Source organism: Fundulus heteroclitus, chromosome 15 (assembly GCF_011125445.2).
Source record: "Fundulus heteroclitus isolate FHET01 chromosome 15, MU-UCD_Fhet_4.1, whole genome shotgun sequence".
NCBI classification, from domain to species: Eukaryota; Metazoa; Chordata; class Actinopteri; order Cyprinodontiformes; family Fundulidae; genus Fundulus; species Fundulus heteroclitus.
In genome coordinates, this window is record NC_046375.1 from 20901882 (window position 1) to 20927518 (window position 25637).

General features: G+C 40.7%; 2 protein-coding genes across 2 annotated transcripts; one reads left to right on the forward strand and one right to left on the reverse strand.

The window, feature by feature from the left end:
* Positions 1-1880: 1880 nt before the first annotated feature.
* selenoi (selenoprotein I) lies at positions 1881-25637 on the reverse strand. The gene is made up of 10 exons (XM_012868918.3): positions 25445-25637; positions 20763-20831; positions 18719-18827; positions 18137-18211; positions 15777-16039; positions 15578-15686; positions 15449-15497; positions 14198-14378; positions 13927-14106; positions 1881-4275 (listed from the first exon to the last, which is right to left on the reverse strand). The coding sequence occupies exons 1-10, from the start codon at positions 25499-25501 to the stop codon at positions 4165-4167; spliced, it is 1203 nt and encodes a 400-aa protein (XP_012724372.2). The 5' UTR covers positions 25502-25637; the 3' UTR covers positions 1881-4164.
* Positions 6780-8163, forward strand: LOC118566225. Its single transcript, XM_036147653.1, has 2 exons — positions 6780-6817; positions 6902-8163. Exon 2 carries the CDS (start codon positions 6908-6910, stop codon positions 8048-8050), a length of 1143 nt encoding a protein of 380 aa, XP_036003546.1. The 5' UTR covers positions 6780-6817; positions 6902-6907; the 3' UTR covers positions 8051-8163.

Below are 25637 nucleotides of genomic sequence, written 5' to 3' on the forward strand. Positions count from 1 at the left end.
GCCTTCTGGGAACAATTTTTAATTTTTTTTTAAGAAAATTACTTTTTATTTTTGTTTGAGCGCTCCTGCCCATCACTGGTTAAATACAACACAAATAGCCACAATGACACTCTGGAGTGTGTATTACAAAACAGCTCAGCTTATTGTAGAGGGAGAGAATGGGAGGCCTGGTTAGAGTTAAAACCTTTTTTTTTTAAACCAAAAGCAAAGCTTACAGAAAATAAATAATTAAAATTACATTCTTAAGGAGCCAGGACTGTCAGCTGCACAAAAGAAAAAAACAAACAAACAAAAAAAACCCTCTTGTTTTATTGAATGGCACAGTTGTTCTCTCCCAGGTCATCACCAGGTGTACAAATCCCTAACTGCATCCAGCAGCGCTTGTAGTGTTCACACCTACAGCGACTCTTTTCCAGAAAAATCCCACTGGAAAACAAATTGGATTTGATCCAGACAGTAACGAGGCAAAACAAACAAACAAAAAAAAAAAAGATGAAACATTCAAACAAACAAAGAAAATAACCGTACATAAACAGTGTAAGTGCTGCAGTGTAGACAGCCGTGTCGATTGCAGTGCTGATTGGCATTGTGTCCGGGACACAGGAGAAACCTGCCTACCGTTGAACACTCCGTTTAAAAATAAAGAGGAAATAATAAAACAGTATTTACACAGACATTCAAACATACAGCGTATACACTCACTTCATGAACAGACATGTACACACGGAGCTGTACAGAGCAGACAGTGCATTTACTTATTAGAGACAGAAATCACAGCCTTTACAACGCAGCCACTACAGCAGCTCGCTAAACCACGATGAGCTACTCAGTTATGAAAAAAAAAAAAAAAAAAAAAAGGTTCAGGCCTGCTTGGCAAGCGTTTATTCACCTGCGAACATCAGACGTAAGCATCCGAGTATCTCTCCCTTTCAAAGCGATGCTTCCTATGGAGCGCTTACCTGAACAGGATCAGAGTTTACTGCATGGGAAAGGCGTCGGCCACTGATGGGTTTTCAAATCAAGTTTTTTAAAGGTTAAAAACGTCCCGTCATACCGAGTCTAGGGTTTGAAGTCATTTTCATGAGAGGGAAAGTGACTGGAGTTTTCTCCATGAGTATAAAGCCCACCCCTCACACACTGCTGCGTGCTGCTGGTCAGCTGGCTGAAAGAAGCTTTATTACGGAGAAAAAAATCAAAACAAAAAACTAAGTTGGCAATTTGCAAACACGTCCAGTCACATAAAGTACATACAGGCAGCCAGGAGGGGGGGGCAAAGGAGCGCCACCCATCCTTCTGATTAGGCTGACGCTGTTTTAAAACTTCAGGTGGATAGCTGTGAGCGACGAGGCGGTTAAGCGGCTAGCTACACGAGATTACCCGAAAAATTAAACAGCCTGGTAAGCTTGCGTTATTCAATAAAAAAACAACAAAAACAAAAACAAAACAAAAAGGCAGAAGAAAAGGGATACAGTTCTTGTAAAATAAGCAAAACTACCAAAACAAATACATCTTGGAGGGTATTTTCATTTTTAATTAGAAAGCAATTAATCATGTTAAACATTTTTGCTATAAAGTTTTGAGTAAACACCATGTTTTTTTTTTTGTACTCTGGGTTATCACACTGTCAGAATCACATACTCCTTACTCCCATATTTAAAACTAAATGTATAACATGGTCCAACTTCTATTATTAAACCAAAAAACGGCAATAATTACTCATGTTGCTGCTTAAATAATGCAACATATTGCTTACTTGATTTAAAGCAATGTCATCTCATACATTTAGTTATTGTTTTTTTGGGGATTTTTCTACATATACTGAAGAAAAAGTTTTAATAACCCACTACATTTAGCTGTAGTTTTCAAGTGCTTATTTATTTATTTAAAAAAAAAAAAAACTCCCTTCGTGATGTCCTACTTTTGATAAGGAAACAAGGCAGAACAAGCTGATAGAAGCAGGTCAATCAGTCAGGCTATCTATTCAGGTAGCTACTAACAAAAAGCCAAATCTGTCCGTCGTATAAGTGAGGAAAAAGCGTAGGATCCTTCTTTAAGCCAGTTGACCAGCAGTGCACAGCAACAAGTGGGGGAGGGACCAGTCAGTCATACATGTGGAGAGAAAAAAATTCTCACCATTCCAACGGTGTCTCTTGATAAAAGGACGTGAAGGAGAACGGTCTGATGGAAGATTTTAGCAGCTTTTAAACTGGAACGTCTTAAAACCTTGGGATAACTTGACGCCGGTACCGGGCCTACGCCCTGTATGGGAAATAAGTTTAACAGTGAATGGGCACTTATAGGCAGCCACATTACTCACAGCTCCAGAGGCAACGTTAGTAATCTAACTCTTTAACTGATCCTGACACAGACGCACATTCAGTGCTTCGATGCTGCTGACTTTTTAACGCAACAGATGGGTTGCATGTAGCGATGCACCAATCCATCCTCCAGAAATGGAACCGGCCAATTTTCCTCTAATCGGATCCGATTGGATTTTTTTTCCCCCTCTTCTTTAAATTGATCAAAACTAGAACCTCCTACATTTTCAGCCTGTAAACTCATTCAACGACCATATGCATCGATGCCAAAGGAGGTACCGTTGCAATCCCTTCATTTGCTCTTAGATTCAGAACTACTACCTCTATAAAAAGAACCTTTTATTTATCCTATGCGCCGCTGTCCTCGGAGGGAAAAAGAGCAATCAGTCGAAGGTTTTCTTTGAAGCCACGCCTCTAAGAAAAGACAACAAAAAAATCGGCATCAGGTCCAGTCCGATTGGTGCATCCTCAGTTGGGTCTTAGGTCCGTCTCAACGAACCTAAACCTTGTTTCTGTGAAAACGTCAGAAATAAACGCCCTCCGCCTCAGAGACAAGAGGACAAATGGCGTTTAACTGAATGAAAAAAAATAATGCAGCCAGACTGTAGGAGAACCCATGATCACATCTGCATGGCGGCAGGCGGCGTGAAGTGGTTTTGCGCTGTCCCGTGCGAAGGCTTGGTCCCTCAGAGCGAGTCCGCTCCACTAGTGGTTTTTGGACGCACTCTTCATTCAAGCGCTGCGCGACAAAGCGACTACCGCAGACACAAGCGTAGCAAAAAACAAATAAAAAAAAGAAAAGAAAAGAAATAAGAACGAATCACGACACCTCAGGAGGGAAGGGAGAGCTGGCACCCAGGTAAAACAAAGGGAGGTTAGTAAAGGTTAACCTGATTGAATTTTGTCCCAGTTAGTCAATAATCCACTCCGCTGTCACCGCAGAGCACCAAGGTAGAATTAATTAGAGGGTAATGTACGCAATCTTTTACAGGAGGAAGTCCTTCTAATAAGCTTCATTACAGAAATTTTACAAACTCCAATGTTCTTAGAATATATATATCTATATACACAAGAAGTTATTAACATTTATCACAGATGAAGCACTGGAAGATTAAAAAAAAAACCAAAGTAATTGACCAAACGGTTAAATTCTGGACGAAGCTGGACCTGTAGGAGCCCGGGGGTTCCCCGAGCTGCCAGGTTTGATCGACAGCGCTCCTTCAGACATTCCTGTTCACACAATTAAACTGAGATGGCGTTCCCCCCAGGACATTACTATACATTCATAACACTATCTGGGTCCTCTGCATCTAGAGACCTGCCGCAGATTATCTGGAGAATCTGCGTTTAGCGCGTCTGTCCGGGAGTCCCAACCCAATGGAGCAGACTGGATGACGTTTAAGATCTCGATTCAGGACTGAGGTTAAAATTAGCTTCAGTTTAATTAGTGAGGTTAGGATAAAGAGATCTTGAACGCTCTGGGTAATGAGGGCCCCTGTACGGTTTGTCTTCTCGTGGCTCCCGCGGGCTCCTGTCCTCACAACGGAACAACATTTCCGTAGGAAACAATAGCACCTCATTGGCTCAGCAGCGTCGGCCAATCACCAGCGACAGAAGCCGAAGGCCCCGGGGCCGACCCCGTCGCCGTGACCGGAGTCAGAGCCGTCTCTTTAGGAATGTGTGTTTGAGCGCGTGTGAGTGTGTCTTGTGTGTGTGTGTGTGTGCGAGAGGAGGGCCACCGTCCGTTTCACTTGCAGCGTCCTTGTGGGGGGGGGGGGGTGTAGGGGAGGGGGTTCGGTTTCCGTGGTGAGGGGTGAAGTGTCGGTAAGCCGAACGGAGGAGCAGCCTAAACCTCTGCTGCCGTCAGGCCGATTCGTTCCTCCTCCTTCTGTCAGTCCTGGCTGGGCTTCTTCAGCGAGAACGCGAAGATGTTGAAATGCTTGCTGAGCTGTTGTACCTGGCAACAACAACAACAACGACACAGTCAGATTTTACATTCCCCATCTGTTTAAAAGCACACAACTAGGATTCTACGTTTTGCAAAGCTGCGACCAGTGAGAAACAGGCCGATTATCATTTACATGGATAAACCTTACATCTGTTGTTCTGCTTTTATCTGGCATTTTGAGTCTGCTAAAACTTACTTGTTTGCACGAGTTAGAAATACAGAAAGTGTCAAAAATGATTTGCCGACGATGAGAAAGTTGATCAGTTCGAAGTTTCAGTCTAAACGGAGGTTTTTACAGCACAGTGATGCGTTCAGGTAGACTAAATAAAACAAATCACTCAAACAAACCATGAACCGTGTTTTTATACATGTAGCAGAACTGGTCATTCGTTTCTAATTTCTTTAACTTAAAATCAACTTTGTTCTACTCAAAACAGTAAGCAACAAGCACCTGAACATAATTTAAAGTAAGAGTTTAAATTAAAGTCAGAGTGGCTCATGTTACCCTGAGCTACCTCTATAGTTATGCTGCTATAGGCTTAGGCTGCTGGAGGACATCAGGGTCTATTTTTCTCACTCTACTGAGTTCTACTGTTCTCCAGTTTTGCATTGCTAGATGTCATTTCAGCTTTTAAGTTTTTGTCCTCTCTCCTTTTCTTCTTAGTCGGTACACCTGCTCTGGCGTTCTGTTAGCTGAGACATCATCCAGGGAAGACAGATCACCCACTATTACCATCTAATGTAGAACAGATTACTGGATCAATGTGTGCTTCTGTGCTTTTTTGTCTCTCTTGTTGTGTCTCTGCTCTGTCTTCTCTAACCCCCAGTCGGTCGAGGCAGATGACCGTTCACACTGAGCCTGGTTCTGCCGGAGGTTTTTCCTTCCCGTTAAAGGGGAGTTTTCCTCTCCACTGTCGCTTCATGCTTGCTCAGTATGAGGGATTGCTGCAAAGCCATGGACAATGCAGACGACTGTCCCTGTGGCTCTACGCTCTTTCAGGAGGAGTGAATGCTGCTTGTCAAGACTTGATGCAATCTTCTGGGTTTCCTTAGATAAGAAACTTTTTGACCAATCTGTATAATCTGATCCAATTTATATAATCTGATTGAATTTGACTTTGGAAAGTCCCTTGAGATGACATGTGTTATGAATTGCCACTATATAAATAAAATTGAGTTGAACTGAATTAAAAAATATTGTCCTTTCTACCAAAATTAATTAGTTTTTTAAACATGTTGAACCCATAGATTGTTTTATTTCACTTGTCTTTTATCTTTGGCGAGTCTAAACTAGTAGAACTTTTTTTTTTTAAGAACATGTTTTAATCAGTGGGTATTCGTTGTATTTTCAGATTTTGAATGACCCTGGTACATTGTTAAGTGGAATGTACAGATGCCATGTGATGCAGAGGATGTTGTTAATTATGACTTTACATTGTTTATGATTATGTTTTGATTGAGATTGAGTCTTACTTTTTGGAAGGTCTTTTACCCGTAGATGGTAAGGATAAATGTTATCACTATCTGGCTTAAAGTGTGATTTGTTTTGCATTCTCATCAAAATTCTACATGTTTTTTTTTTGTGCACTTAATGTAAACAAATGAAAATATGAAAATTGGCATATATGAATGGTTGTTACACCCAATCCTTATTTGGTGAGGCCAATCTCCATCCTTGCACTCCTCTGTTGGAGTTAGCCAATCCTGGGTGGTTTAAGCAGGTTAAAAGGATGATAGATGTGTAAAACACAAGACTTTGAATATTTAAAAAAACACTGAGTTATTTATGTCACTTTACACTTTAAATATATAATTAACTCAGTTTGGTGAAACAGTTTCTTAATAGAATTTTTTATTGGTTGATTTTATAAATGATTACATTATTTATGTTATCATGGAAAAATATATTTATGTCATGTATTAATTTCAGATTTAATTAAAACTTTCATATTTATCTATACATATTTATTTGACCAAAAAATAATTTGTTGGACAGTGAACTTTTGGCCTTGCACAGTTTCAGCAGGGTACCTGTGTCAAGGAGAGAAACTGGAATTTTCTGGATCTCAGGATCAGAAGAACTGTGTCTCTTCTGCCGCCTTAACGGTTGTCAAGACATGAGCCAGACTTCAGGGTAATGAGGTACATGAACAAAATGTTTTATAAATTTAACTTTCATCTATTAACTTTGGGATTTAATTATATAACTGAAATATTGAAAAGATGATATCTTTAGAAATATAATACTGAGTTAATGGAAGCTCTCAACTCCCCCTTTAAAAGGTTTATTCTACTCAGTAAAATAAAAAAACAACCATTACCTAGAAATATATTGTTTAAACCATAATAAAGTTTATTCTGTCTTCTGCTCTGTGTCATCTTGCACACAGAATGTTCCATTAGAATGTTTAGCATCACAGTGTTCTATGACATCACAGCTGATGACATCACTATGACATCAACAGAATCTTAACTACTACTGAACACCAAGCTGGTTTTTCCTTTACTGTTCCCGACCTTCATCGCGACAGTACACCTTTGAGAGAGCACGTTCGAATCTTAGCCAAACAGCGAGAATTCGATCTCAGATATCAGACGCCTTTCAGAGAAGCAACTATATCTGATTTACAGAAAGTTAGACATGGAGCAAACGCTTTCATGGGTAGACATGGTCGACCTCGACATCCAAGTCGACTACGATGCAATCATCTTCCCTATGGAAGATGGCAGTGACGGTACCAGTGAGCTGCATCCCACCCAGCCAGGAGATGGTACAGAGATCCAAGGGGAATCTGGTCCCTCTGCTGAATCTGAGACTCCTCCTTCAGTGGAGCTTCAGCAGGATTCATCTTCCTCTGCTGACTCTGGGTCTCTCAACTCAGAAGATATCCAGCCATCTCCAAGGTCAGAAAAACCAAGGAACGACCTCAGGGCTTGTACTTCCTCTCAGGCACCTCATTCATACCCCCAGTACTTTAAGAGTGACAAGACGCCTGAACACGCCTCAGCTGTTACGGTGATCCCTCCCTCGTTGGACATTGAACAGGCAATCAAACGTATCAGTGATCTCACGCAGCAGGTGGACGATCTTAAACAGGAGCTGCAAGGTAAGGTCTTTGATCTTCACGAGGAGAGAGAGCGAAGAATCAAGTTTCAGGTTGATTGCAAAGCGCAGCTGGAACAGATCCAACAACTGGAAAAAAGTTTAGAACATGAACGCCACATGAGATTGAAATGTGAAGAGAAAGTGGAGAAGCAGGAAACACTTGCTGCACCGCAGACTGCAGGTGCATCAAGATTTCCACGCATTCCCAAAGTTACGGTCCATGAGAGCGTTCTGAATGAGCTTCAGTTTTTTAAGAGGCGGGCAGAAAAAAATGCCTTGAACAGTGAGAGGCTAGCAGAGGCTTTGGTAGCAGAACAGCAGCTGAGAGCCAAATATGAGGATCAGCTGAGGAGTAACTATCAAGAAGCCTCCAGATTCAAAGAACAGCAGGAAACAATCACATCTCTGAAGAGTCAGGTTGGAGAACCGACCGTAGAGTTGAACCTTGCTTTGAAAAACCAACATCCTAAAGTTTCCTCGCAAACAGAAGCGTCCACACAAACAGGGCCTCAGAGAAACAGGACTGTTCATGAGGTTAGAGACCCCCAGCATGAACACAGGAGACAGAATACTAACAGAGGCTTCAATGCAAATCCAGGCCTGTACCCACATGCAGACCACCATAAAAACGGAGGCTCCCATGAAAATAGGAGACGTCCTCCTTATAGAGGCCAGTAGGCAAACAGGCCTCCAGGCTATCAGAAGCACTGGATCAAATTCCTGACTCTAAGTGTGTTTTCGTGTAAATATGTAAATATATGTCACAATCTGTAAATAAAAGAAATGCAAGAAAATCTAGAAAACAACAAAAAAAAAGAACTCTAAAAAAATGACAATATAAAACAAAGGATTTTGTATTTAGTTTTATTCTTTTATATGAAATTTTGTATTTTTTATAATTACTAGTTTAGCTAACCAACACACTAATGCAGCCTCAAAGGTGGCCACAGTGTCCTGTGTCCTTTTTGGGTCGGTCCCAAGCCCGGATAAATGCAGAGGGTTGTGTCAGGAAGAGCATCTGAACAAAACCTTTGCTAATGGAGCTGTTTTCAGCCCGTAATAAAAGGGACTATTGACCAACATATTTGATGTGTATTGATGTTTTCACTTGAAACCATTGAATATTTGGTACTGGTCTCACAACCTGTGACTTCTTCATGGCCTTTATGATGTTTTTATGTTTTCATGATGTAAAGCACTTTGAGCCACCTTGCTGCTGAAATGTGCTATACAAATAAACTTGACATGACTTACTTTTATAAGATAAGATATGATATGAAATTCCTTTATTTTATTGTCCCACAATTTCCCCATTGTGGGACAATAAAACTTATTAACAATGCAAATTAATAATATCCATACCAGACTGGTCAGGGCTCAGATTACCAATGACTGTAATTGGTGCTGGTGACCAACGGGATCCTGGTGGAAACTGGGCTAGTGTTGGTCAGCAAAGAAGAGGAGGAGGAAGACATGTCCATAGGCAGAGAAAGAAGAGGAAGGACAAGAGTCTAGGAGTGAGAGTAGGGACTTTGTTGGACCAGTGACAGGAAAAGCTAGAGAGTTTGCATGAGAGTTGGCATGATGCAGAGAAGGGAAGGTGGACCTACTGTGTGTTCAGGAGATCAATTAGAAAGGTAAGGCTAGAAGCTTAGGAGTAGGGCTCAAGCTATGTGTAGATGGGAAGAGAAATGGTGAAGTGACTGCAAGGTAGTGGTTGGTGATACTGTTGTCAGACAGCACAGGATGGTGGAGTGTAGAATGACTCTGATGGTGAGGAATATAAAGGTAGTGTAGAAGATAGTAGAAGCTGAAAAAGGAAGAAAGTTGTGTGGCTTTCAGGGAGGAGATGAGACAGCCTCTAGGTGGCCAGGAGGTGCTTCCAGATGACTGGACCACTACAACTAATGCTATCAGGGAGGCAGGTGGGAGAGTACTTGTATGATAGGTTGGACAAAAAGGAGGGAAAGAAGGATTTTTACAGGTTGTTGAAGTAGAGAGGCAGAGAGGGGAAGTATGTTTAGCAGATTAGAATGATCAAGAATTGACATGGAAATGTACTGACAGGTGCAACAAGTGTGAGAGTAAGGGGGAAGAGTTGATGATTGAGAAAAATGAGAGAGAATGAAGAGTAGACGAAGTGACCACTGTGAACCAGAGAGCAGCAAAGATTATTAACAATGTAGCCAGAAAGGCTTTGAAAAGGATGAAGAGTGAAAAGGCAGTTGATCCTGATGATATACCTGTGGAGGTATGAAAGTGTCTAGGATAGAGAGTAGTGGAGATTTTGACTAGACTGTTCAGTGAGATTTCCAGCAGAATTGTAGGGATTCTGCTAGAAACATGTTTATGGTATGTTGCAATAATTTCAGAAAAATTCAAATGATTATCTCTTCACAGCTACTGAGCCTCCCAAACATTTATTCTTTGGGACGCTACAACAACCCGTATGTTCCTAACAGAGCACTTCGCTCTCAGACTGCAGGTCTGCTGGTGGTTCCTAGAGTCTCTAAAAGTAGAATGGAAGGCAGATCCTTTAGCTATCAGGCTCCTCTCCTGTGGAACCAACTCCCAGTTTTGGTCCGTGAGGCAGACACCCTGTCTACTTTTAAGACTAATCTTAAAACTTTCCTTTTTGACAAAGCTTATAGTTATAGTGGCTTATGTGTGCATGTTTGTGTGTGCTTGGAGCGCAAGATTTAAATTTTGATTCATACTGAGATACTGCGGTTACCACAATTAATACTAGGCTACGAAACTAGTCCCAGTTAAGAAACTAAATATTATCTGCACTCAAATAGGTGAAAGCTGCTGAGCACAGTTCTGAAAAGAAGCAGGAGAGATTTTTTATTTGTTGAACTGGAGAAATTTAAGTAACTAACGTTAGCATCTCAAAATACCCTTTTAATTCTGAAGTATAATACATTTTATCAACAAAAACCTAATCTCTTTTATAAAACTAAATATTCTGTGCCAGGCAGGAGTTCTGAAAACTGCTGGGAAGATGGAAAAGCAAAGACTGCAAATTATTAAAAATTCAGATTCTTAGCCACAGCCATCTGAAAAAGAAAAGGTGAGGGTTTCCCTTTTACCAATATTGCATTGTTATTATTGCTTTCATTTGCTGTCGACCCTTTGATGCAGTTCAGGCATAAATAGCAGGTGTAATTTCTTTTACATAATATACAGTAGAAGAACACTAGATGCTGCCTAAACTGCTTTTTTTTTTTTTTTTTTTAGACTTTTGCTTAGTTATAATAGCATGATTAGGGTTCCACAAAATAATAGTGCTATTTATTTGACTATTTCTACTTCTAGAATTAGGATAAAGACAAATAAAACAGAGGAACACTATTTACATTGTTTTTTGTACATAGATTTCCACACTGTCCATTAGTAAATTAGTACAAACAAGAGGCAGAGTTAGACATTCTACTTATCAGGGACTTAGCCCATAAAATATTACATCGTTACAAGAGTAATTTGGTACACCAAAAAGTAAGCAATTATTTAATCTGTTGATGTGGTTGCAAAATTAATGTAATATAGGCCCGTACATATCTTAAAGTTTAATCTGCTGTTCTTTAATAGTCGTACTAGTATATTGCAATAGTATATTAATATGTTCTCATTTCAGTGATGAAATGGACAACCACTCATGTAACAAATCAGTCTTGGTGTCACCAATCTTACTCAAACTACAGTATTGGGTCCTCCATGCTCCTTATGTATTAAGATTTACTGCACATTTAAACATTGATAACTCACTATTGTTAGGGAAATAATTAGTTGTCTGAGAAGATGTAGGTAAGGAGATGCTGTTATCCATTCTTCAGATATATGATGTAAGAAATGTGTTTGGAATGTTAAGATAAATTACATGAAATGAGTTAAAGAGAGTAACTACAGCCCAGTTGTACATTTGTTGCTTGAATTAAATATTTGAAATGCTCTCAGTGTCAGTGACACTTCTACTCCCAGTGCAGAGTAAATACAAGAAATTTATGTGCAGTCCCTTAAATGTATAATTTTGCTGTTTTATAATTCAGACAGAGTATCTTAGATAAACAACAAAATAAGGGTGGGGTTTATCTCTGCACATTTCTACATCTTCAAAAGAAAATACTGGATAAATCTAGACAACAGACATATTTTGACTATATTTGGTTTCATAGGAAACGATTTATCATCTGTCTCTGCTTCTGGTAGTTCAAACGGAAAAAAGTCCAAATTTGACATTCATCAGATCTGGTGATGCTTTAAACATTAACAAACAACATCTAGTGTGTGTCGTGGACGAAACGCGCCCTGACGCTTAAGTCAAGCCTCAAAAAACAGGAGCATGCATATTGCGTAGGATTAATGACCTAACCCTAGTTTTGTGTCTTTAGGGAAATGATTTCTCACTTTTATCAATATAGCTAGTCTAACTATTGCCATCATGTAGGTTTTACAAATGCACAAGGTTTTATCGAGTGAAAACATTTTAATCTGTTTGTCGCTGCTTTTGGATGGGCCTATATTGTAACTTGCTTCAGCTCAAAAATTTGTCAACTCTAAGAATCTTACATCTGGACTAAAAATGAAAAGCCTGTTGTTCATGGCAGGAATCACAGTCAACACTGGGGGGTGAGCACCCCTAAAGATCAGATCCTAGAATCGCCCCTGGTTACCCTGAGCTACCTCTATAGTTATGCTGCTATAGCCTTAGGGTGCTGGAGGACATCAGGGTCTATTTTTCTCACTCTGTTGAGTTCTCCTACTGTACTCCAATTTCCATTACTTGATTGTTATTTCATCTTTTACCTTTTTGTTCTCTGTCATTTTTTTTCTTCATAGTAGGTACACCTGGTCTGGTGTTCTTGTTAGCTGTGACATCATCCAGGGAAGACAGATCACCCGCTAATACCATCTAATGTAGAACAGATTTCTGGATCAATGTGTGCTTCTGTGCTTTTTTGTCTCTCTTGTTGTGTCTCTGCTCTGTCTTCTGTAACCCCAGTCAGTCGAGGCAGATGACCGTTCACACTGAGCCTGGTTCTGCTGGAGGTTTTCCTTCCCGTTAATGGGGAGTTTTTCTTTCCACTGTCGCTTCATGCTTGCTCAGTATGAGGGATTGCAGCAAAGCCATGGACAATGCAGACAACTCTCCCTGTAGCTCTATGTTTACTCCTACATTTACTCCTTTACTCCAGGAGTAAATGCTGCTTGTTGGGACTTTGATGCAATCAACTGGTTCCCTTATATAGGAATTTTTTTGACCAATCTGTATAATCTGACCGAATCTGTATAATCTGATTGTTTTTGAATTTGGAAAGTGCCTTGAGATGACATGTCTCATGAACTGGCGCCATATACATAAAATTGAATTGAGTTTTATTGAAAGTAGTTGCGGTCTGTTGATACCATGATCACAGACATCAATTTAGGCAATTCAAGTTACTCAATTTCTAAATTCCCTCAAAGCACATAATCTGCATGGAGGCTTTGTTAAATTCATTCTTACTATTCAGCTCCACCGGGCTCCAGCCGGGTCGTTATATACGTTGCCTATCGCACTGCTGACAACCTATGCTGCTGAAACATGGATCAATAAAATACACAACGACAAAATAATCATCCCTACATACGAATGAACACAATTCACTTTTATGATTAATTTTTTTGTTTTTTTTGTTTTTATGGAAGTTCATCTCTGATTAACCTGGTTCACGACTACACAGACCAGCTTTTCACAATACTCCTGAAACCTGCAGTGTGTTTTAAGGCAGGGGTTCCCAAACGTTTCAGTCTGCAACCCCCAAAAATAACAGCATGAGAGACTGATGACCCCCTTTTGGAGATGTTGGGAATAAAGTCATAATATTACAAGAATAAAACCTTAAATTGTGAGAGTAAAATCGTAAAATTACGAGAATAAGTCGTATTTTTATCAGAACTCTTACAAAAAAAAAAGTGCAGGAAATAGTGAATCTCTTTAGCACATCAGCTTAAAATCATCTGGCGACCCCCACATCAGGAACCCGTTTTAAGGAATCTGCATCAGCGTAGAATAACTTTATTCAAGTTTGAACTAGAGGTAATCAAACATGGTCCAGATTCCTTCAATAAATGCAAAGCAGCCCATTACCGCTCATTTAGCTCAAAGCCGGATATGCCGGATATTTTAAAGTGCTAGTGCTAAAAATAAATAAATAAAAAAAGTGCTAGTCAACTGCGACAGTTTAGATTTCTTTTTACCTAAGATGCTGCAAGACAAATGATTTTAATGTGGGAAAAGCTGTTTCTGCGCTTTCCCCACCAAAGTCATCATGACTACAGTTGGACGCCCTTCATCGTGTTTTAATCTGGTTCCACCCATATTAATGAGAAGTTATCTCAACCATAAACTCCTGCCTTGTCCAGTAGTTTTCATCACATAAACAACTTTCACCTCTTACAACCCCTTTCCCTCGTTTTATGGCAATAGCTTCACAACGTTCCCCCCAAACATCCCGTCTAAAGCTTTAACATATGGCATGAAATTGTGACTGGGCGTGGGTGGGAGCTCTTACCACGGATATGCCGTAGTGTATGTGTGTGAGTATGACAACGGCCGTCCACAAATAAAGCAGCAGCGTCTCGTTGGTGAAGACCCCCGTGACGGCTGACGCCACCACCCCGGCCATTGGCACCAGCAGCCAGGTCAGCGGCTGGCAGCGCGTGTTGCTCATCTGACACACGATCAGCTTACACTGAAAGTCGGACGCAAAAGACGAGATTAAACACACGTTTGGCTTTGGTGAGTTAGACATGAAATGAATAAATAAATGGTCTGGTACTCACTGTGACATTGGCGAAAGCTGTTCCCACCATCAGGTAGTATATCCTGGGCTGCAGCTCCAGGATCTTGGATGGAGAGAAGATAACCCAGGTGGTGGCCAAGACGAAGAGGAGGACGGGAGACAGGAAAGGCAGGGAGGCTTCGTACAGGCTGTTGTGCTTCAGGGTGTGGTTCCTGTAAGCCCTGAAAGATGACGCTCACACAGTTCAGGGTGCTGCACTGAGATTTTATCTGAGACACCAGCACTAAGCAGTGTGGAAAAACGTGTGATGTGCATTTGTATTCAAGACCGCCGAGTGAAAAACTTTGCTTTTTGATGTAATTACAGCAGAAAGCCTTTAGAGGGCATGTTTCCCCCAACTTTGGTCAGTTAGATATTTAACTTATGACAATTAAGGTCTGACAATTCTTAGCTAAATAGCTGAAGTTCAGTAAGACGGAGAGAATCTCTAAATATACACGTTTTCAAGTCATAGCACAGATTCTCGGCTGAATTCAGGGCTAGACTCTCACTGGGCCATCCTAAAACATGACTTTACTCTGAAATACACCAGTCCGCTTTAGCTCTGGCTGTATACCTGAGGGTCCTTTGTGTTCTCCATTAGGTTTTCTTCTATGATTACCCTGCATTCAGCTTCTTCCTTTTCCTCGTCAACTTGGACCAATTTAACTTTTCTTGAACGGAAGCGTCACAAAAGCAAAATGATGCCACCACCACATTTTAGAAGTAGGCCAGAAAGTTCTCTTTCTATTCCATCTGTCCGGAGCACCATGCGTTCTGTGTCTCCTATAGATTGAGCTTTTCCTCTTGCCGCTTTTCCTAAAGGCAAGACTTTCTGAGGACGCTTCTAATAGTTGTACTTTCTGTTCCACCCGAGCTACTGATCTCTGCAGCTCTCACAGAGATACCATGGCTTTCTTTGCTGCTTCTCTGATTAACACTCACCCGGCCCAGATGACGGCCATGTCTTAAAACTAACTGGGTGACTTATAAAAGGCAGCAAATTTTATTTACGGGGGTCAGACTAATGGGGTGCTGAATACAAATACATGCTAAACATTTCAGATTTGTATTTGTAAAAAACCTTTTTAATAGCATGCATTTTTTCTTTCCACTTTAAAATTATGTGCTACTTATTGCTCTAAAACTTAAAATGACAATGAAACATGATGGAATCCGTAGTTGTAATGTGACAAAATGAGAAAAGGTTCTATAACTGAATTAAATAAAAACTAGTGCGAACTGTACTCACTTCAAGACGTTGTAGAGGCTCATGGGTAACGTCACAGTGAAGGAACAGGCTGGAAATCGGCAGACCTTCATGTTAGTAGCCGCCTGAGCGAGGACACAAACTCCTTTTAAGTGCCCAAGCCCCACTCACCTATGATCATAAAGGTGAAAATATCTCTGTAGAGAAAGTTCCAGATGACCGGCTGGTACCAGGTTTCCACTCCCACCACAGCGGTGACCAAGTAGACCAGGGAGATTGTCTGGAAGGAGACGGGACCAAGGGTTTTAACGAGGCCAACCGGCTGAAACCACAATCACATTACATGTGTGCATGTGTGGGGGGTCTTCACCACTTGGCTGATGTCGTAGCCCCAGGGCAGAAACAGGATGCCTGTGTTGTACTTCTCCCAGTGGGACAGGATGAAGGAGAACAGCACCACCCACAGGAAGTAGTAGAGCGTACTGACGCTGACGCCGCTCTCCCCGCGCCCAAATATGGAGTAAACCGTGGCCACGAAGAAGATGCACGCCCAGCTGTCGAGCCCGTGGTCGAAGAGCTCCCCTAGTGGCGTCGAGGAGTTGGTGCGACGGGCCTGTTTGCCGTCAACGCCATCTGTGATAGGGCAGAGACGTTGATTTATGCGTTTAGTTATGTAAAGACATAACATAACATAACACAGAGGGACACAGAGGTCTCCCACCTCCACGCAGATAAAGCTGCTGCCCACACTCACTAAATTCTTTAGAGTCACACACATTCCTACATCCCACCACTACTACAGCAGCAGCATATGTAAGCTTCCTGCAAAAAAAAAAATGCACAGAAAGAGCTTCAGTATGATTCATGGAGCAAACGTCAGAACAGACATGCTGGTAGAGAAACTAGGCAGCAGCTTTCCCCGCCATCCTAAAAGCTACATGATTATTTGAAAGCATCTCTGTACTATAGAAATTCAAAAGCTGTTTACATGTGTGCAACATTGGCACAGATCCCGTTCACTACAGGCTTTCACTGACTTAAAGCATTGGGTTTTGTAGAGTGGAATGGTAACAAAACCAAAAAAAAGATTCATAAATTACAAGAAAAAACAGGAATGGGTGCATACATTTGAATTTATGGGGATTTTTTTCTAATTAAAACATGTGCTAATCACACACAAGCTCAACTATACAGCTAGCCCTCACCCACTCACTACTTGTAGATCAAGTTTCCTTTAGCAGGCTGTAAAAAAACTAAACTTTTAGTTGCTGTCAAAAAGCTTTCTGACGTATTTTTGGGAATGAATTTAGTCACACTTAATATTGATAGAGCTAATTTAAATTGGTTGGTTTGCTGACATCAATCTAGCTTTTAAACGGTTCACAATTTTTTATTTGGTTTAGGGTTGAAGCTTTGGAAAACCATAACAATGCATTAGTCTCCTTTATCCAGGCCAGGGTTTCACCCACCGTACTATAAGCTTAGTGGGTTGCCATGCTTTCCCCACCCCCCGCCAGGTGTAGTTTTTTTATTTTAAATTATTCAATGTTTGAGAGCGACATAAAAGTGATTAGTAAAGTTGCTGTCTGGGAGAAAACCTCCTGGTCAAAATAAGCTAGCGCTTGTGGTGAGGTCTCAGTCCATGGCGATGGGAAACCTCTGAAATTACCTTACTCAAGCTTTACTATCTCTACTGAAGGTAGGTCACTCACAGGAAACCATTCAATATAAATAAATATAAAGTCTACCAAGAAGAGCAATATCTGGCAATAAATACATCAAGAGCTCGCTAGTGTTTGGGGCCCTTAAGCAACTCCCTAAAGGATATTTATTCAGGTATTAGTGAGCATGTACTGTATTTTTTTGGACTATAAGGAATTTTCTCAAAAATGTATGGTGTGCCTTATAATCCGGTGGGTCTTATATATGATTACTGTTGTGTTTACTGACTGATTTAATGTGGTACAATGCGCTCATAAATCTGTTAAAATGACTTTGGTTAGCAATGAAGCGGCTCCACTCAATGGATATTCAGAGCATTACGGTACACTGTGTTACTACCTGATCGGACCCATGAGCTGTCTACCAGACTGCCTGACTGTAATGTCTAAACTAAAAGTGCATTAATGCAAGGCAGCCCTCGCCCGGAGCAACAATAAACCAAGTAAACTAATTCAATACAAAAGTTACGTTTATTTTGGCTTTATGTTAGAAACAGGGCAGTGTTGTCCATCGCGCTGCTTTTGTGTGAACACAGAGACAGACACATTAATTCATAGTGCGCCTTAAAATATGGTTTATATTTCACTCTCTGTGTAAGCTTTAACCTCCGTGGATTACATAAAGTCTAAAATACGGTTAAATTGAGCAACTAAATACATTTTTTTTTAAGAAAGACTGAAATAGTATGATTCCATACACCTTAAACAAATTCACTAAATTCCCAACAACATGAGGTTCATGCGTGAATGTAAGCGTCAGCACATTTACTGACTGTTACATCCAGGCCCTCCAAATGACAGCACCTGTTCACGTGACCCGTTTCCGAGCGTCTGCTAGACTTGTGACCCTCCACTGCTGAGCGGCACTGAGAGTGCAGAGAACAATAACAAGCCGACGACCCAACAGATTTTTGAGCAGAGAGGGGGGCTTCAAGCTCCCCCTCTGAGCTTCTCAGAAAGCCGGAGACAGGGGGAAAAACCTCGGACGTCGACGCAGGGTAGAACTCACCGAGTGTGTAGGCTAAGAAGTTGAAGATCCCAGCTGCCACCCACACCAAGCTAGGCACATGCGGGTTTCCTGGAGCTGAGACACAAACAACGTTAACGCACAACACAGACACATCAGAGACCTACAATCAGACTGACACTTTTCATATTTGACATAAATTCATCCGGGATACTGTGGGGGTACGTATGATGGGTTTAGCTGTTATCCTAGTACCCCACTGCTGACACAAAAACTTTTTAGAAGTCAAAGTGTCAGGCGTGTATGCAAAACATGTGTGGTAAGATGACACAACAGACAAGCCAGAACACAGAATGTCAACACAGATTGTTGTTCAGCCTTTGTTTCACAGAAACACACCAACCTGGCGACCCTGATAACTTTCTGTGTGTGTGTGTGTGTGTGTGTGTGCGTGTGAAGGATTTAACAAGTTAAATATTATCCTGAGCAATCAAAGTCCATCTTGTCTCCATGAGTGACAGACTTCGCCCTACATCAACAAATAAGGAGCTGACCTAACTGCAACCGCTACTATGTTTAAAGGTCAAAGGCACGCAAACCAGGAGAACAAAACCATGGACCTACAAGAGGCAGTGAAGTCAAAGTCGCAGACGGCCAACATGAGGAAGTTCAACACGAGGAACATAAAACCCGTAAATGTGATGAGGTTCGGAGCCAACCATGTTGGTAAAAACTGTTGGAAGAGAGACACAGAGAAAGAGAGAGATACAGCTGATGGACTTTTTATTTACATTACAGCACAAAGAAAAAGAACATGTAAAATCAACATATTTCTGTGCTTATACGAAGCTGATGCTGTTCAAAATGTTTCATTGTAATAATCCCACATTAATTCAGAGGGATTCACCTAAATCCCATATTTATTCTGTTATTTTCTCAACAAAATTCTTTATCTACTTAAATATGTTGCCTCAAATAACTTGTTCATCTCAAAGCAAATATACACAAATAGGAATGTATGATAGGAACCATTTTGATCAAATATGGGTCAGGATAAGTATGTTTTTAAACTAATCGTCATATTTTTTTTCCCTGTATTGTCAAAAATGTTTTACCAAACTGTTTACGGGCAGAGAAGAATTCCTCCATTTTGTTCATGCAAGTTGAGGTGTGGAGGGTTTTTGAATTTTTTATGCAAGCATCTAACAAAACTACTTTTATTCCTGCGCTGAACTGCCGGGGTGTTTCCTAAAACACTATGCTCCGGAGAAAGTGGGAGCGATTAGGCCCGATGAAGTGGGTTCATCAAAACTGTCCTCTCAGACCTTTGAAATTAACTCTGTCTTGGTGGTGTCTCGACCGACCAGGGACTTTCCAGCCGTGTACCTCTGAGGTATCAACAGCTGTGGTTTCAGTCATAGAGCGGAAAAAAACAGAATGGAGTGATGACAATCTCTGTATTTACTACAAGCAGCATCTGATTGCCAAACCCTGGACTGTCTGTGCTAAGGACGTGGTGACTGTGGCACACCGACAGCACAGATGCAAAATGTGTTTTTTCTCACTCAGAGAAGAAACCTCTCCCAGGCTAACGCCAGCGCCCGATGTTATAGAGGGACTCTGGCAGACAGGACTGCGAGCTGAGCAGAAAACATGAGATGAACAAGTCTCCCCACGTTTCCCCAAATCTCACAGCTAGAATCGCTCTGTTACCATCAGACATTAATTCAGGTAAATTTACCTGACTCCTTGTTGTAATCAATTCAGCCACCGAACTCATAACAAGCTTGCTTGTGGGGCTTAGTTACGATACAGAAGAAGTAAAGGAGAATAAATAATGTGTGAATTTACAGAGCTTAATGTCGGCGCCAAGACACTAAAGATTTTAACTCATGGCCAGCTGTTGGCTGCTCTACACAGCTCTAATTCTCACATAGCGCAGCGTAACAGAGGGACCAGTTTAGTAAAACTTTCTCTAGACTTCGTGTATTACCTAGCTGTTTGAATTACCCAGCAGAAGTATCCAATTTATTATGTACATGTATATTTTAAAAAAAAGGAATAAACTTTTTCTATATATTTTGGGTTTTTCGAATTATTATTCTAATAACTTCCTACAGTTTTTAGCTCTTTATTTTATTTTGTGCAGTTAAATGTTTACTGTCAGAGCTTAATTTTATTGTTATTTACAATTTAATGGGACTAAAACCCATCTTAAATGTACCATCTGTTCCGGTCTCTGCTCTTTAGGTCCCGCACTGCTTGCTCCACCTCTGTAACACAAGCTTTAAGACCTGTAGCCTTCCCCCCCTACGGTGTTCTGACAGGACAGTGATCCCTTCCCCCTTGATAACCTTCAGGTCTTGTTTTGACATCACTGTGTCAGATTTGTTGCTTTACTATTATTATTTTCACAAAGATTTGTGGATCCAAGTGGTAGAGAACGCATTTGGAATAAAGGCTCACACATGTAAAAGGACTCCTGTATTTTAGATAGCAAATTACAACTTGGTAGTTTGGAATCAGACATATGCCAGGATTTTTAAAACATTTTTAGGGGTCCATGGAAGTCTAGCCCTGTAACACTGGAGCTGATGACTGGAAACTTCATTAATGATGGAGCGCTCAGACAGACAGAGACGGCGCTGAACAGGTTTCTCTCTCTCACCTTGACTAAAAAGTTCCAGAAAGGATGCATAACGTAGACAGACAGGGGATTCGTGTCCACGGCGCTGTACTGCAGAAACACAAAAAAAAAAAACAACATGTGACTTTTACACATAACACATATTTCACCCATGTTTATTTCATTTGATTTAACACGTGCTGTGTTTACAGGATCATCAAGGGAGCCTTAAGATCAAAACAAACCCGACTCCAGTGTAACGTTATCTCGGTATGACAAACATGTGTAAGAGAACCCATTTAGCAGGAGAGCACGGCTGCTATCAAAAGTACACGCTGTCCACTGCTGGTCGTTTCAGTATTTTGGCAGGCCAGCTCCTACCCTGTCGATTTTTAACCTTTATCTGCCTCCTTTAAAGGAGTAGTAGGATTTTCCTTTTCACTTTCACTGCTGTGTTTACTGTGAGATGAGTAGCAGGTATTTTTACTACAGCAGCCCACCTAGGAAACAGTTTAATGTTGGAACACAGCTCTCTCTCATACCAGGACACCAGCATGGACTGGACTGCGCAGAAATGAGCTCATAGGGCCTCTTTAAGCTGCAAGTTAGATAAAAAGCGCTTATAAAGACCTCTATATTAAATATTATTTTTATTAGATTAAATATCATATTAAATATAATAATTTGAGATGTCAAGAGTGCCTACATTTTTACCAAAGTGTACGCAGGAATATCACAATTATGATTGAACGTTTAACATAACATTATTTCTGAAATATTTTGTTTGAAGAGCTTCAGTCAGGCTTCAGAGCTCATCAATAGCACTGAAACAGCTCTATTGAAGGTCACTAATGATATTCTCGTTGCCTCAGTTAATAGACTTCTGTCTGTACTTGCCCTGTTAGATCTCCGTGCTGCTTTTGATACAGTTGATCACAATATTCTCCTAGAAAGACCTCTAGGATTTTATTTTAAACTGTACTAGTGGTGAGGAACTGGAGATCGTCTAATTTGCATATTTGTTCACACATTTGTGACCCAGGCTGTAGGAATAAGAAGCTTTTGACAAGATAAATAAGTGATCAAAACAGAAATTAAATGTGTTTGAAACTACAAATGATCTTTATGGAATGTTTTATGAATTTCAACACAATACCTGAATCCACACTACATAAAACAAACTGTACCAAAAAGACAGCTATCAGAGGCACACAAAGTGAACGAGGTGAATAAGTGATTGAAACTGTGTGTAATCTGATTCAGGGACTTACTTTAGTGCAACAATTTAAAATTCTCCTCACGTATAAAGCCCTTAATAATCAAGCTCCATCATATAACAGAGCTCTGATTACCCCATATGTTCCTAACAGAGCACTTCGCTCTCAGACTGCAGGTCTGCTGGTGGTTCCTAGTCTCTAAAAGTAGAATGGGAGGCAGATCCTTTAGTTATCAGGCTCCTCTCCTGTGGAATCAACTCCCAGTTTTGGTCAGTGAGACAGACACCCTGTCTACTTTTAAGACTAGGCTTAAAACCTTCCTTTTTAACAAAGCTTATAGTTAGTTTATAGTTCAGGGTCCTCACTAAGATTTTTTTTTTCAGCATAATGGTGGACGGCTGGAGGGGTGTTGTTCCGTTCCCTGCATGCATTCCCAAAGCGGAGCGTTGCGCAATGCAGCTCAAAGGGGGCTGTTTGTCAAGCTAATAACTGCTAGCGTTAGCTAATGTGGTTTGGCCGGTTCATAGCTGTGCTGATGCACGTTCAGAAGCTTTACTAACTTTTCTATGTCGTTCTTTAATATCCGTGTCGCTCTGTTCTGTGTCATACTGACCATAGACATGTACACGGCTCATTGGCCGTGTACATGTCTATGGAGAGAACACAGCTAAGGAGACTTAGCTGTGTTCTCTCCTAGATAAAGCCCCTAGGAAGCTACTGCTGCCATCAGCATTTTAATTTTCTCCCGCATAGAAATACTCCTGGGTCAGTGCTTCAGTGTTTTTGTTTGCATGCTCTGTCTCCTCAAACCCCCCAGTCAGATGGTCGTTCACGCTGAACCTGATTCTGCAGGAGTTTTCCTCTCCACTGTCGCCACATGCTCATCCAGGAGGAGCGAATGCTGCAAGCCGATGGCTTGATGCAATCTGCTGGGTGTCCTTAAATAGAAAACCTTTTAACCAATCTCTCTGTATGATTCGATACAATCGACTTTGTAAAGTGCCTTGAGATGGCGTGTGTTGCGAATTGAATTATACGCAAATACAGATCACACATTGCACTTTTATCTTGCTAAAAGAGGAAGAAAACTTTTCACACCATTCAAGGGCTCGCAGCAGTCAGAGTTACTCGCCCTCGTCTGTATGCTTTGGTAAAATATTGGTAAAATGACTCATGTTAAACAGACGGTGAGTCTGAAAGAGCTAAAACATAAAGGATATTACAAGTAGAGGCTGCAATGTGGCGGCAGAAGAAACCCAACTCAGAATATCGTGCACAGCAGGTATGGGAATGTCCGTTGTAGCAAAGCTTTTAAAAGATGTGGTTTCCAAACTGTTAAAATTTTCCATCGCATCATTCCTCCTGTTTGACTCTTTATAAAAAAGGTGCCAGGAAAACCGGAGTGACCCCCACCTGTTACTGAACACTGGTTAAAAGGAGGCTATGACACTAAGAGTGGATACAAAGTCTGCTGTTTGTAAACGTTGCGGTTCAAAAATTAAGGATAGTCAAGGTGCGGTGACTAAAGGAGCACCACGCATCGCTCCAGTTCAAGTAATGCTGTTTTAAAAATACAGTTACCTAGCTACAAGGACCATGTTTGTTAATCAACTGAACAAAGACTGGCTACCTGAGCAAACAGCCTGGCTATTTAACCAGCTAATACCAGGCTGCTACACTTGTATCACCCTATAACAGCGATTTCAAGTTTCAGTAACTTAAACTTTATGGCCTTTTGAGACAAATATTGAAATTTAACATCTATATCAATTAAGATAAGCAACTAAGATAAGGTAACATAACATCTTTCTAAATTATATTTGACTTTAGTTAAATATAACTTAGTCAATTCAAGTTGATGATTTTCAACTTAATAATAATAATAATAATATTTATATTTTTTATACCTTCAACTTTTAAAAAAATGTATATCTAGATTACCTTAATTCAACCATTTCTTGTGGTCTACATTAAGATTCACTACACATTCACACTAGGCTTTAGTTAATTATTCTAATCTCCGTTTTCAAGTCAAGCCTCATTAAACACACCTTTTTTTAATCAGCTCTAAGTAGATAACATTACAAGGAGAGTTTTATTGTAATTGCCTCAATATGGATATGACAATTACATATAAATCTTTTTAAGGCCCCACAGAAACTCCACAGAAAAAAGAGCAATACAAGGAAAAGGCGTAAGATTTTGCACCATTAGTATGTCTACTAAAATTGATTAGCAGATTTTTCAAAATTTTTGTTGAAGTCTACAAAATATTGAACCTTAGTAATACAGAAATCGCTAAAATAACAGTAACTTAAGGAGTATGTTGTAGGTTTTTTTTTAAGAAGATGTAGGGATATGTCGCTTTTCTGTTTTAAATAGAGGTTATCGGATAATAGTACAAGTTTTTTTTGTTCTAAATTTCTGCATTAACACTGTGCAACTGTGTTGAGTTTGGACAAGTTGTATCACACCAATCCAAGTTTGGAACGCAATGCGATTACCAGAGGAAGGCAATTTACAGGCAATTACTGTAAAAAAAAAAAAAAAAAAAAAAACACCTCTTAGGACAAACAAAATAGCCTGGGAATACAAAACACACAACTAAGAAGCTGAAAGTGTGGGCTGTACTCTATTTGATTGAGAATTCTGCTCATATGTCACAATAAATCATATTCTTTTTCTGCATCGTTTTGAGATAAAACTGGATAATCAAGGAACTCGGAACAGCACTCCTTTCCAGTCCAGACCATCACACACACAACTTTGCAGGAACAGAAATATTAAATCAAATCAATATTGGGCTCTGGTTGCGCCATTTTTCCAACATTGTTAAGGCTTAAAGTCATATGCATTTGTATAAAATATGCCTGACAGCCCCTGGCTTTATGCTGGTGTTCAATTCTCATCCCTGCCTCTGGTTCCCTGGCGCCTTATTACAGCTCTACTACAACAGACACCAAATGGGCCTTCCATATGAAATCAGTCCTAATAAATCGGCCACTGGCAGAGAAAGGATGGCTAGCCATTAGCCTCTGCACCAGTGTAAGGCAGGAGACTGATCAATGCCACCTTACTTCCGGTCAACATGAAAAAAAGTGATGTTTGAAGACCCCGCTAACCCGATGTAAGGTGTCTCTATACAGTTAAGGAAGAGGAACAGGTTGAGCTTTGAAACGAGCCCTAAGGCAGTGACAATAAAGGGGGGAAACCAGAAATAATATTCCTAGCAGTTGGAATTTTCTCCCAGTATGAATTGAAACAAATAAAAGTTGGGTTCGACAACCGAACAGCGAACATTTTTTTTATTTAATATGACATGAATAAAAAGTGCGTACACCCTGCTTACAGTTGATTAACGGCTGATTTGCCGGGGAGATAGGACTGTCTCACATCCGGTATGGTTTTGGGTAAATGTCTCGTTTCCCCAGCATCAGAGGACAGTACCGCGACAGCTATCATCCCGACACCTTACGTCGGCTCCAATGATAAGTCCATCAGTCTTACCTTATATCTGTCGAAACCCGCCAACTGCTCCTTGGTGACATATTCGTAAAGAGCCATGGTGGTAAAGTCTGGCTCGATCTCTCTACCTCTGGAGGTGCAAATCCCTAACGCTAGCTGCCGACTGGAAGTACCATCTAGCTTTAGCCGCCGTCGTTCACGCCGGGTGAGGTGATGTCGAACCACCGGAGCCACT

What these genes read in the sequence shown, in the direction of transcription:
- LOC118566225 (XM_036147653.1), top strand. Translation starts at nt 6,908, where the DNA reads ATGGAGCAAACGCTTTCATGGGTAGACATGGTCGACCTCGACATCCAA.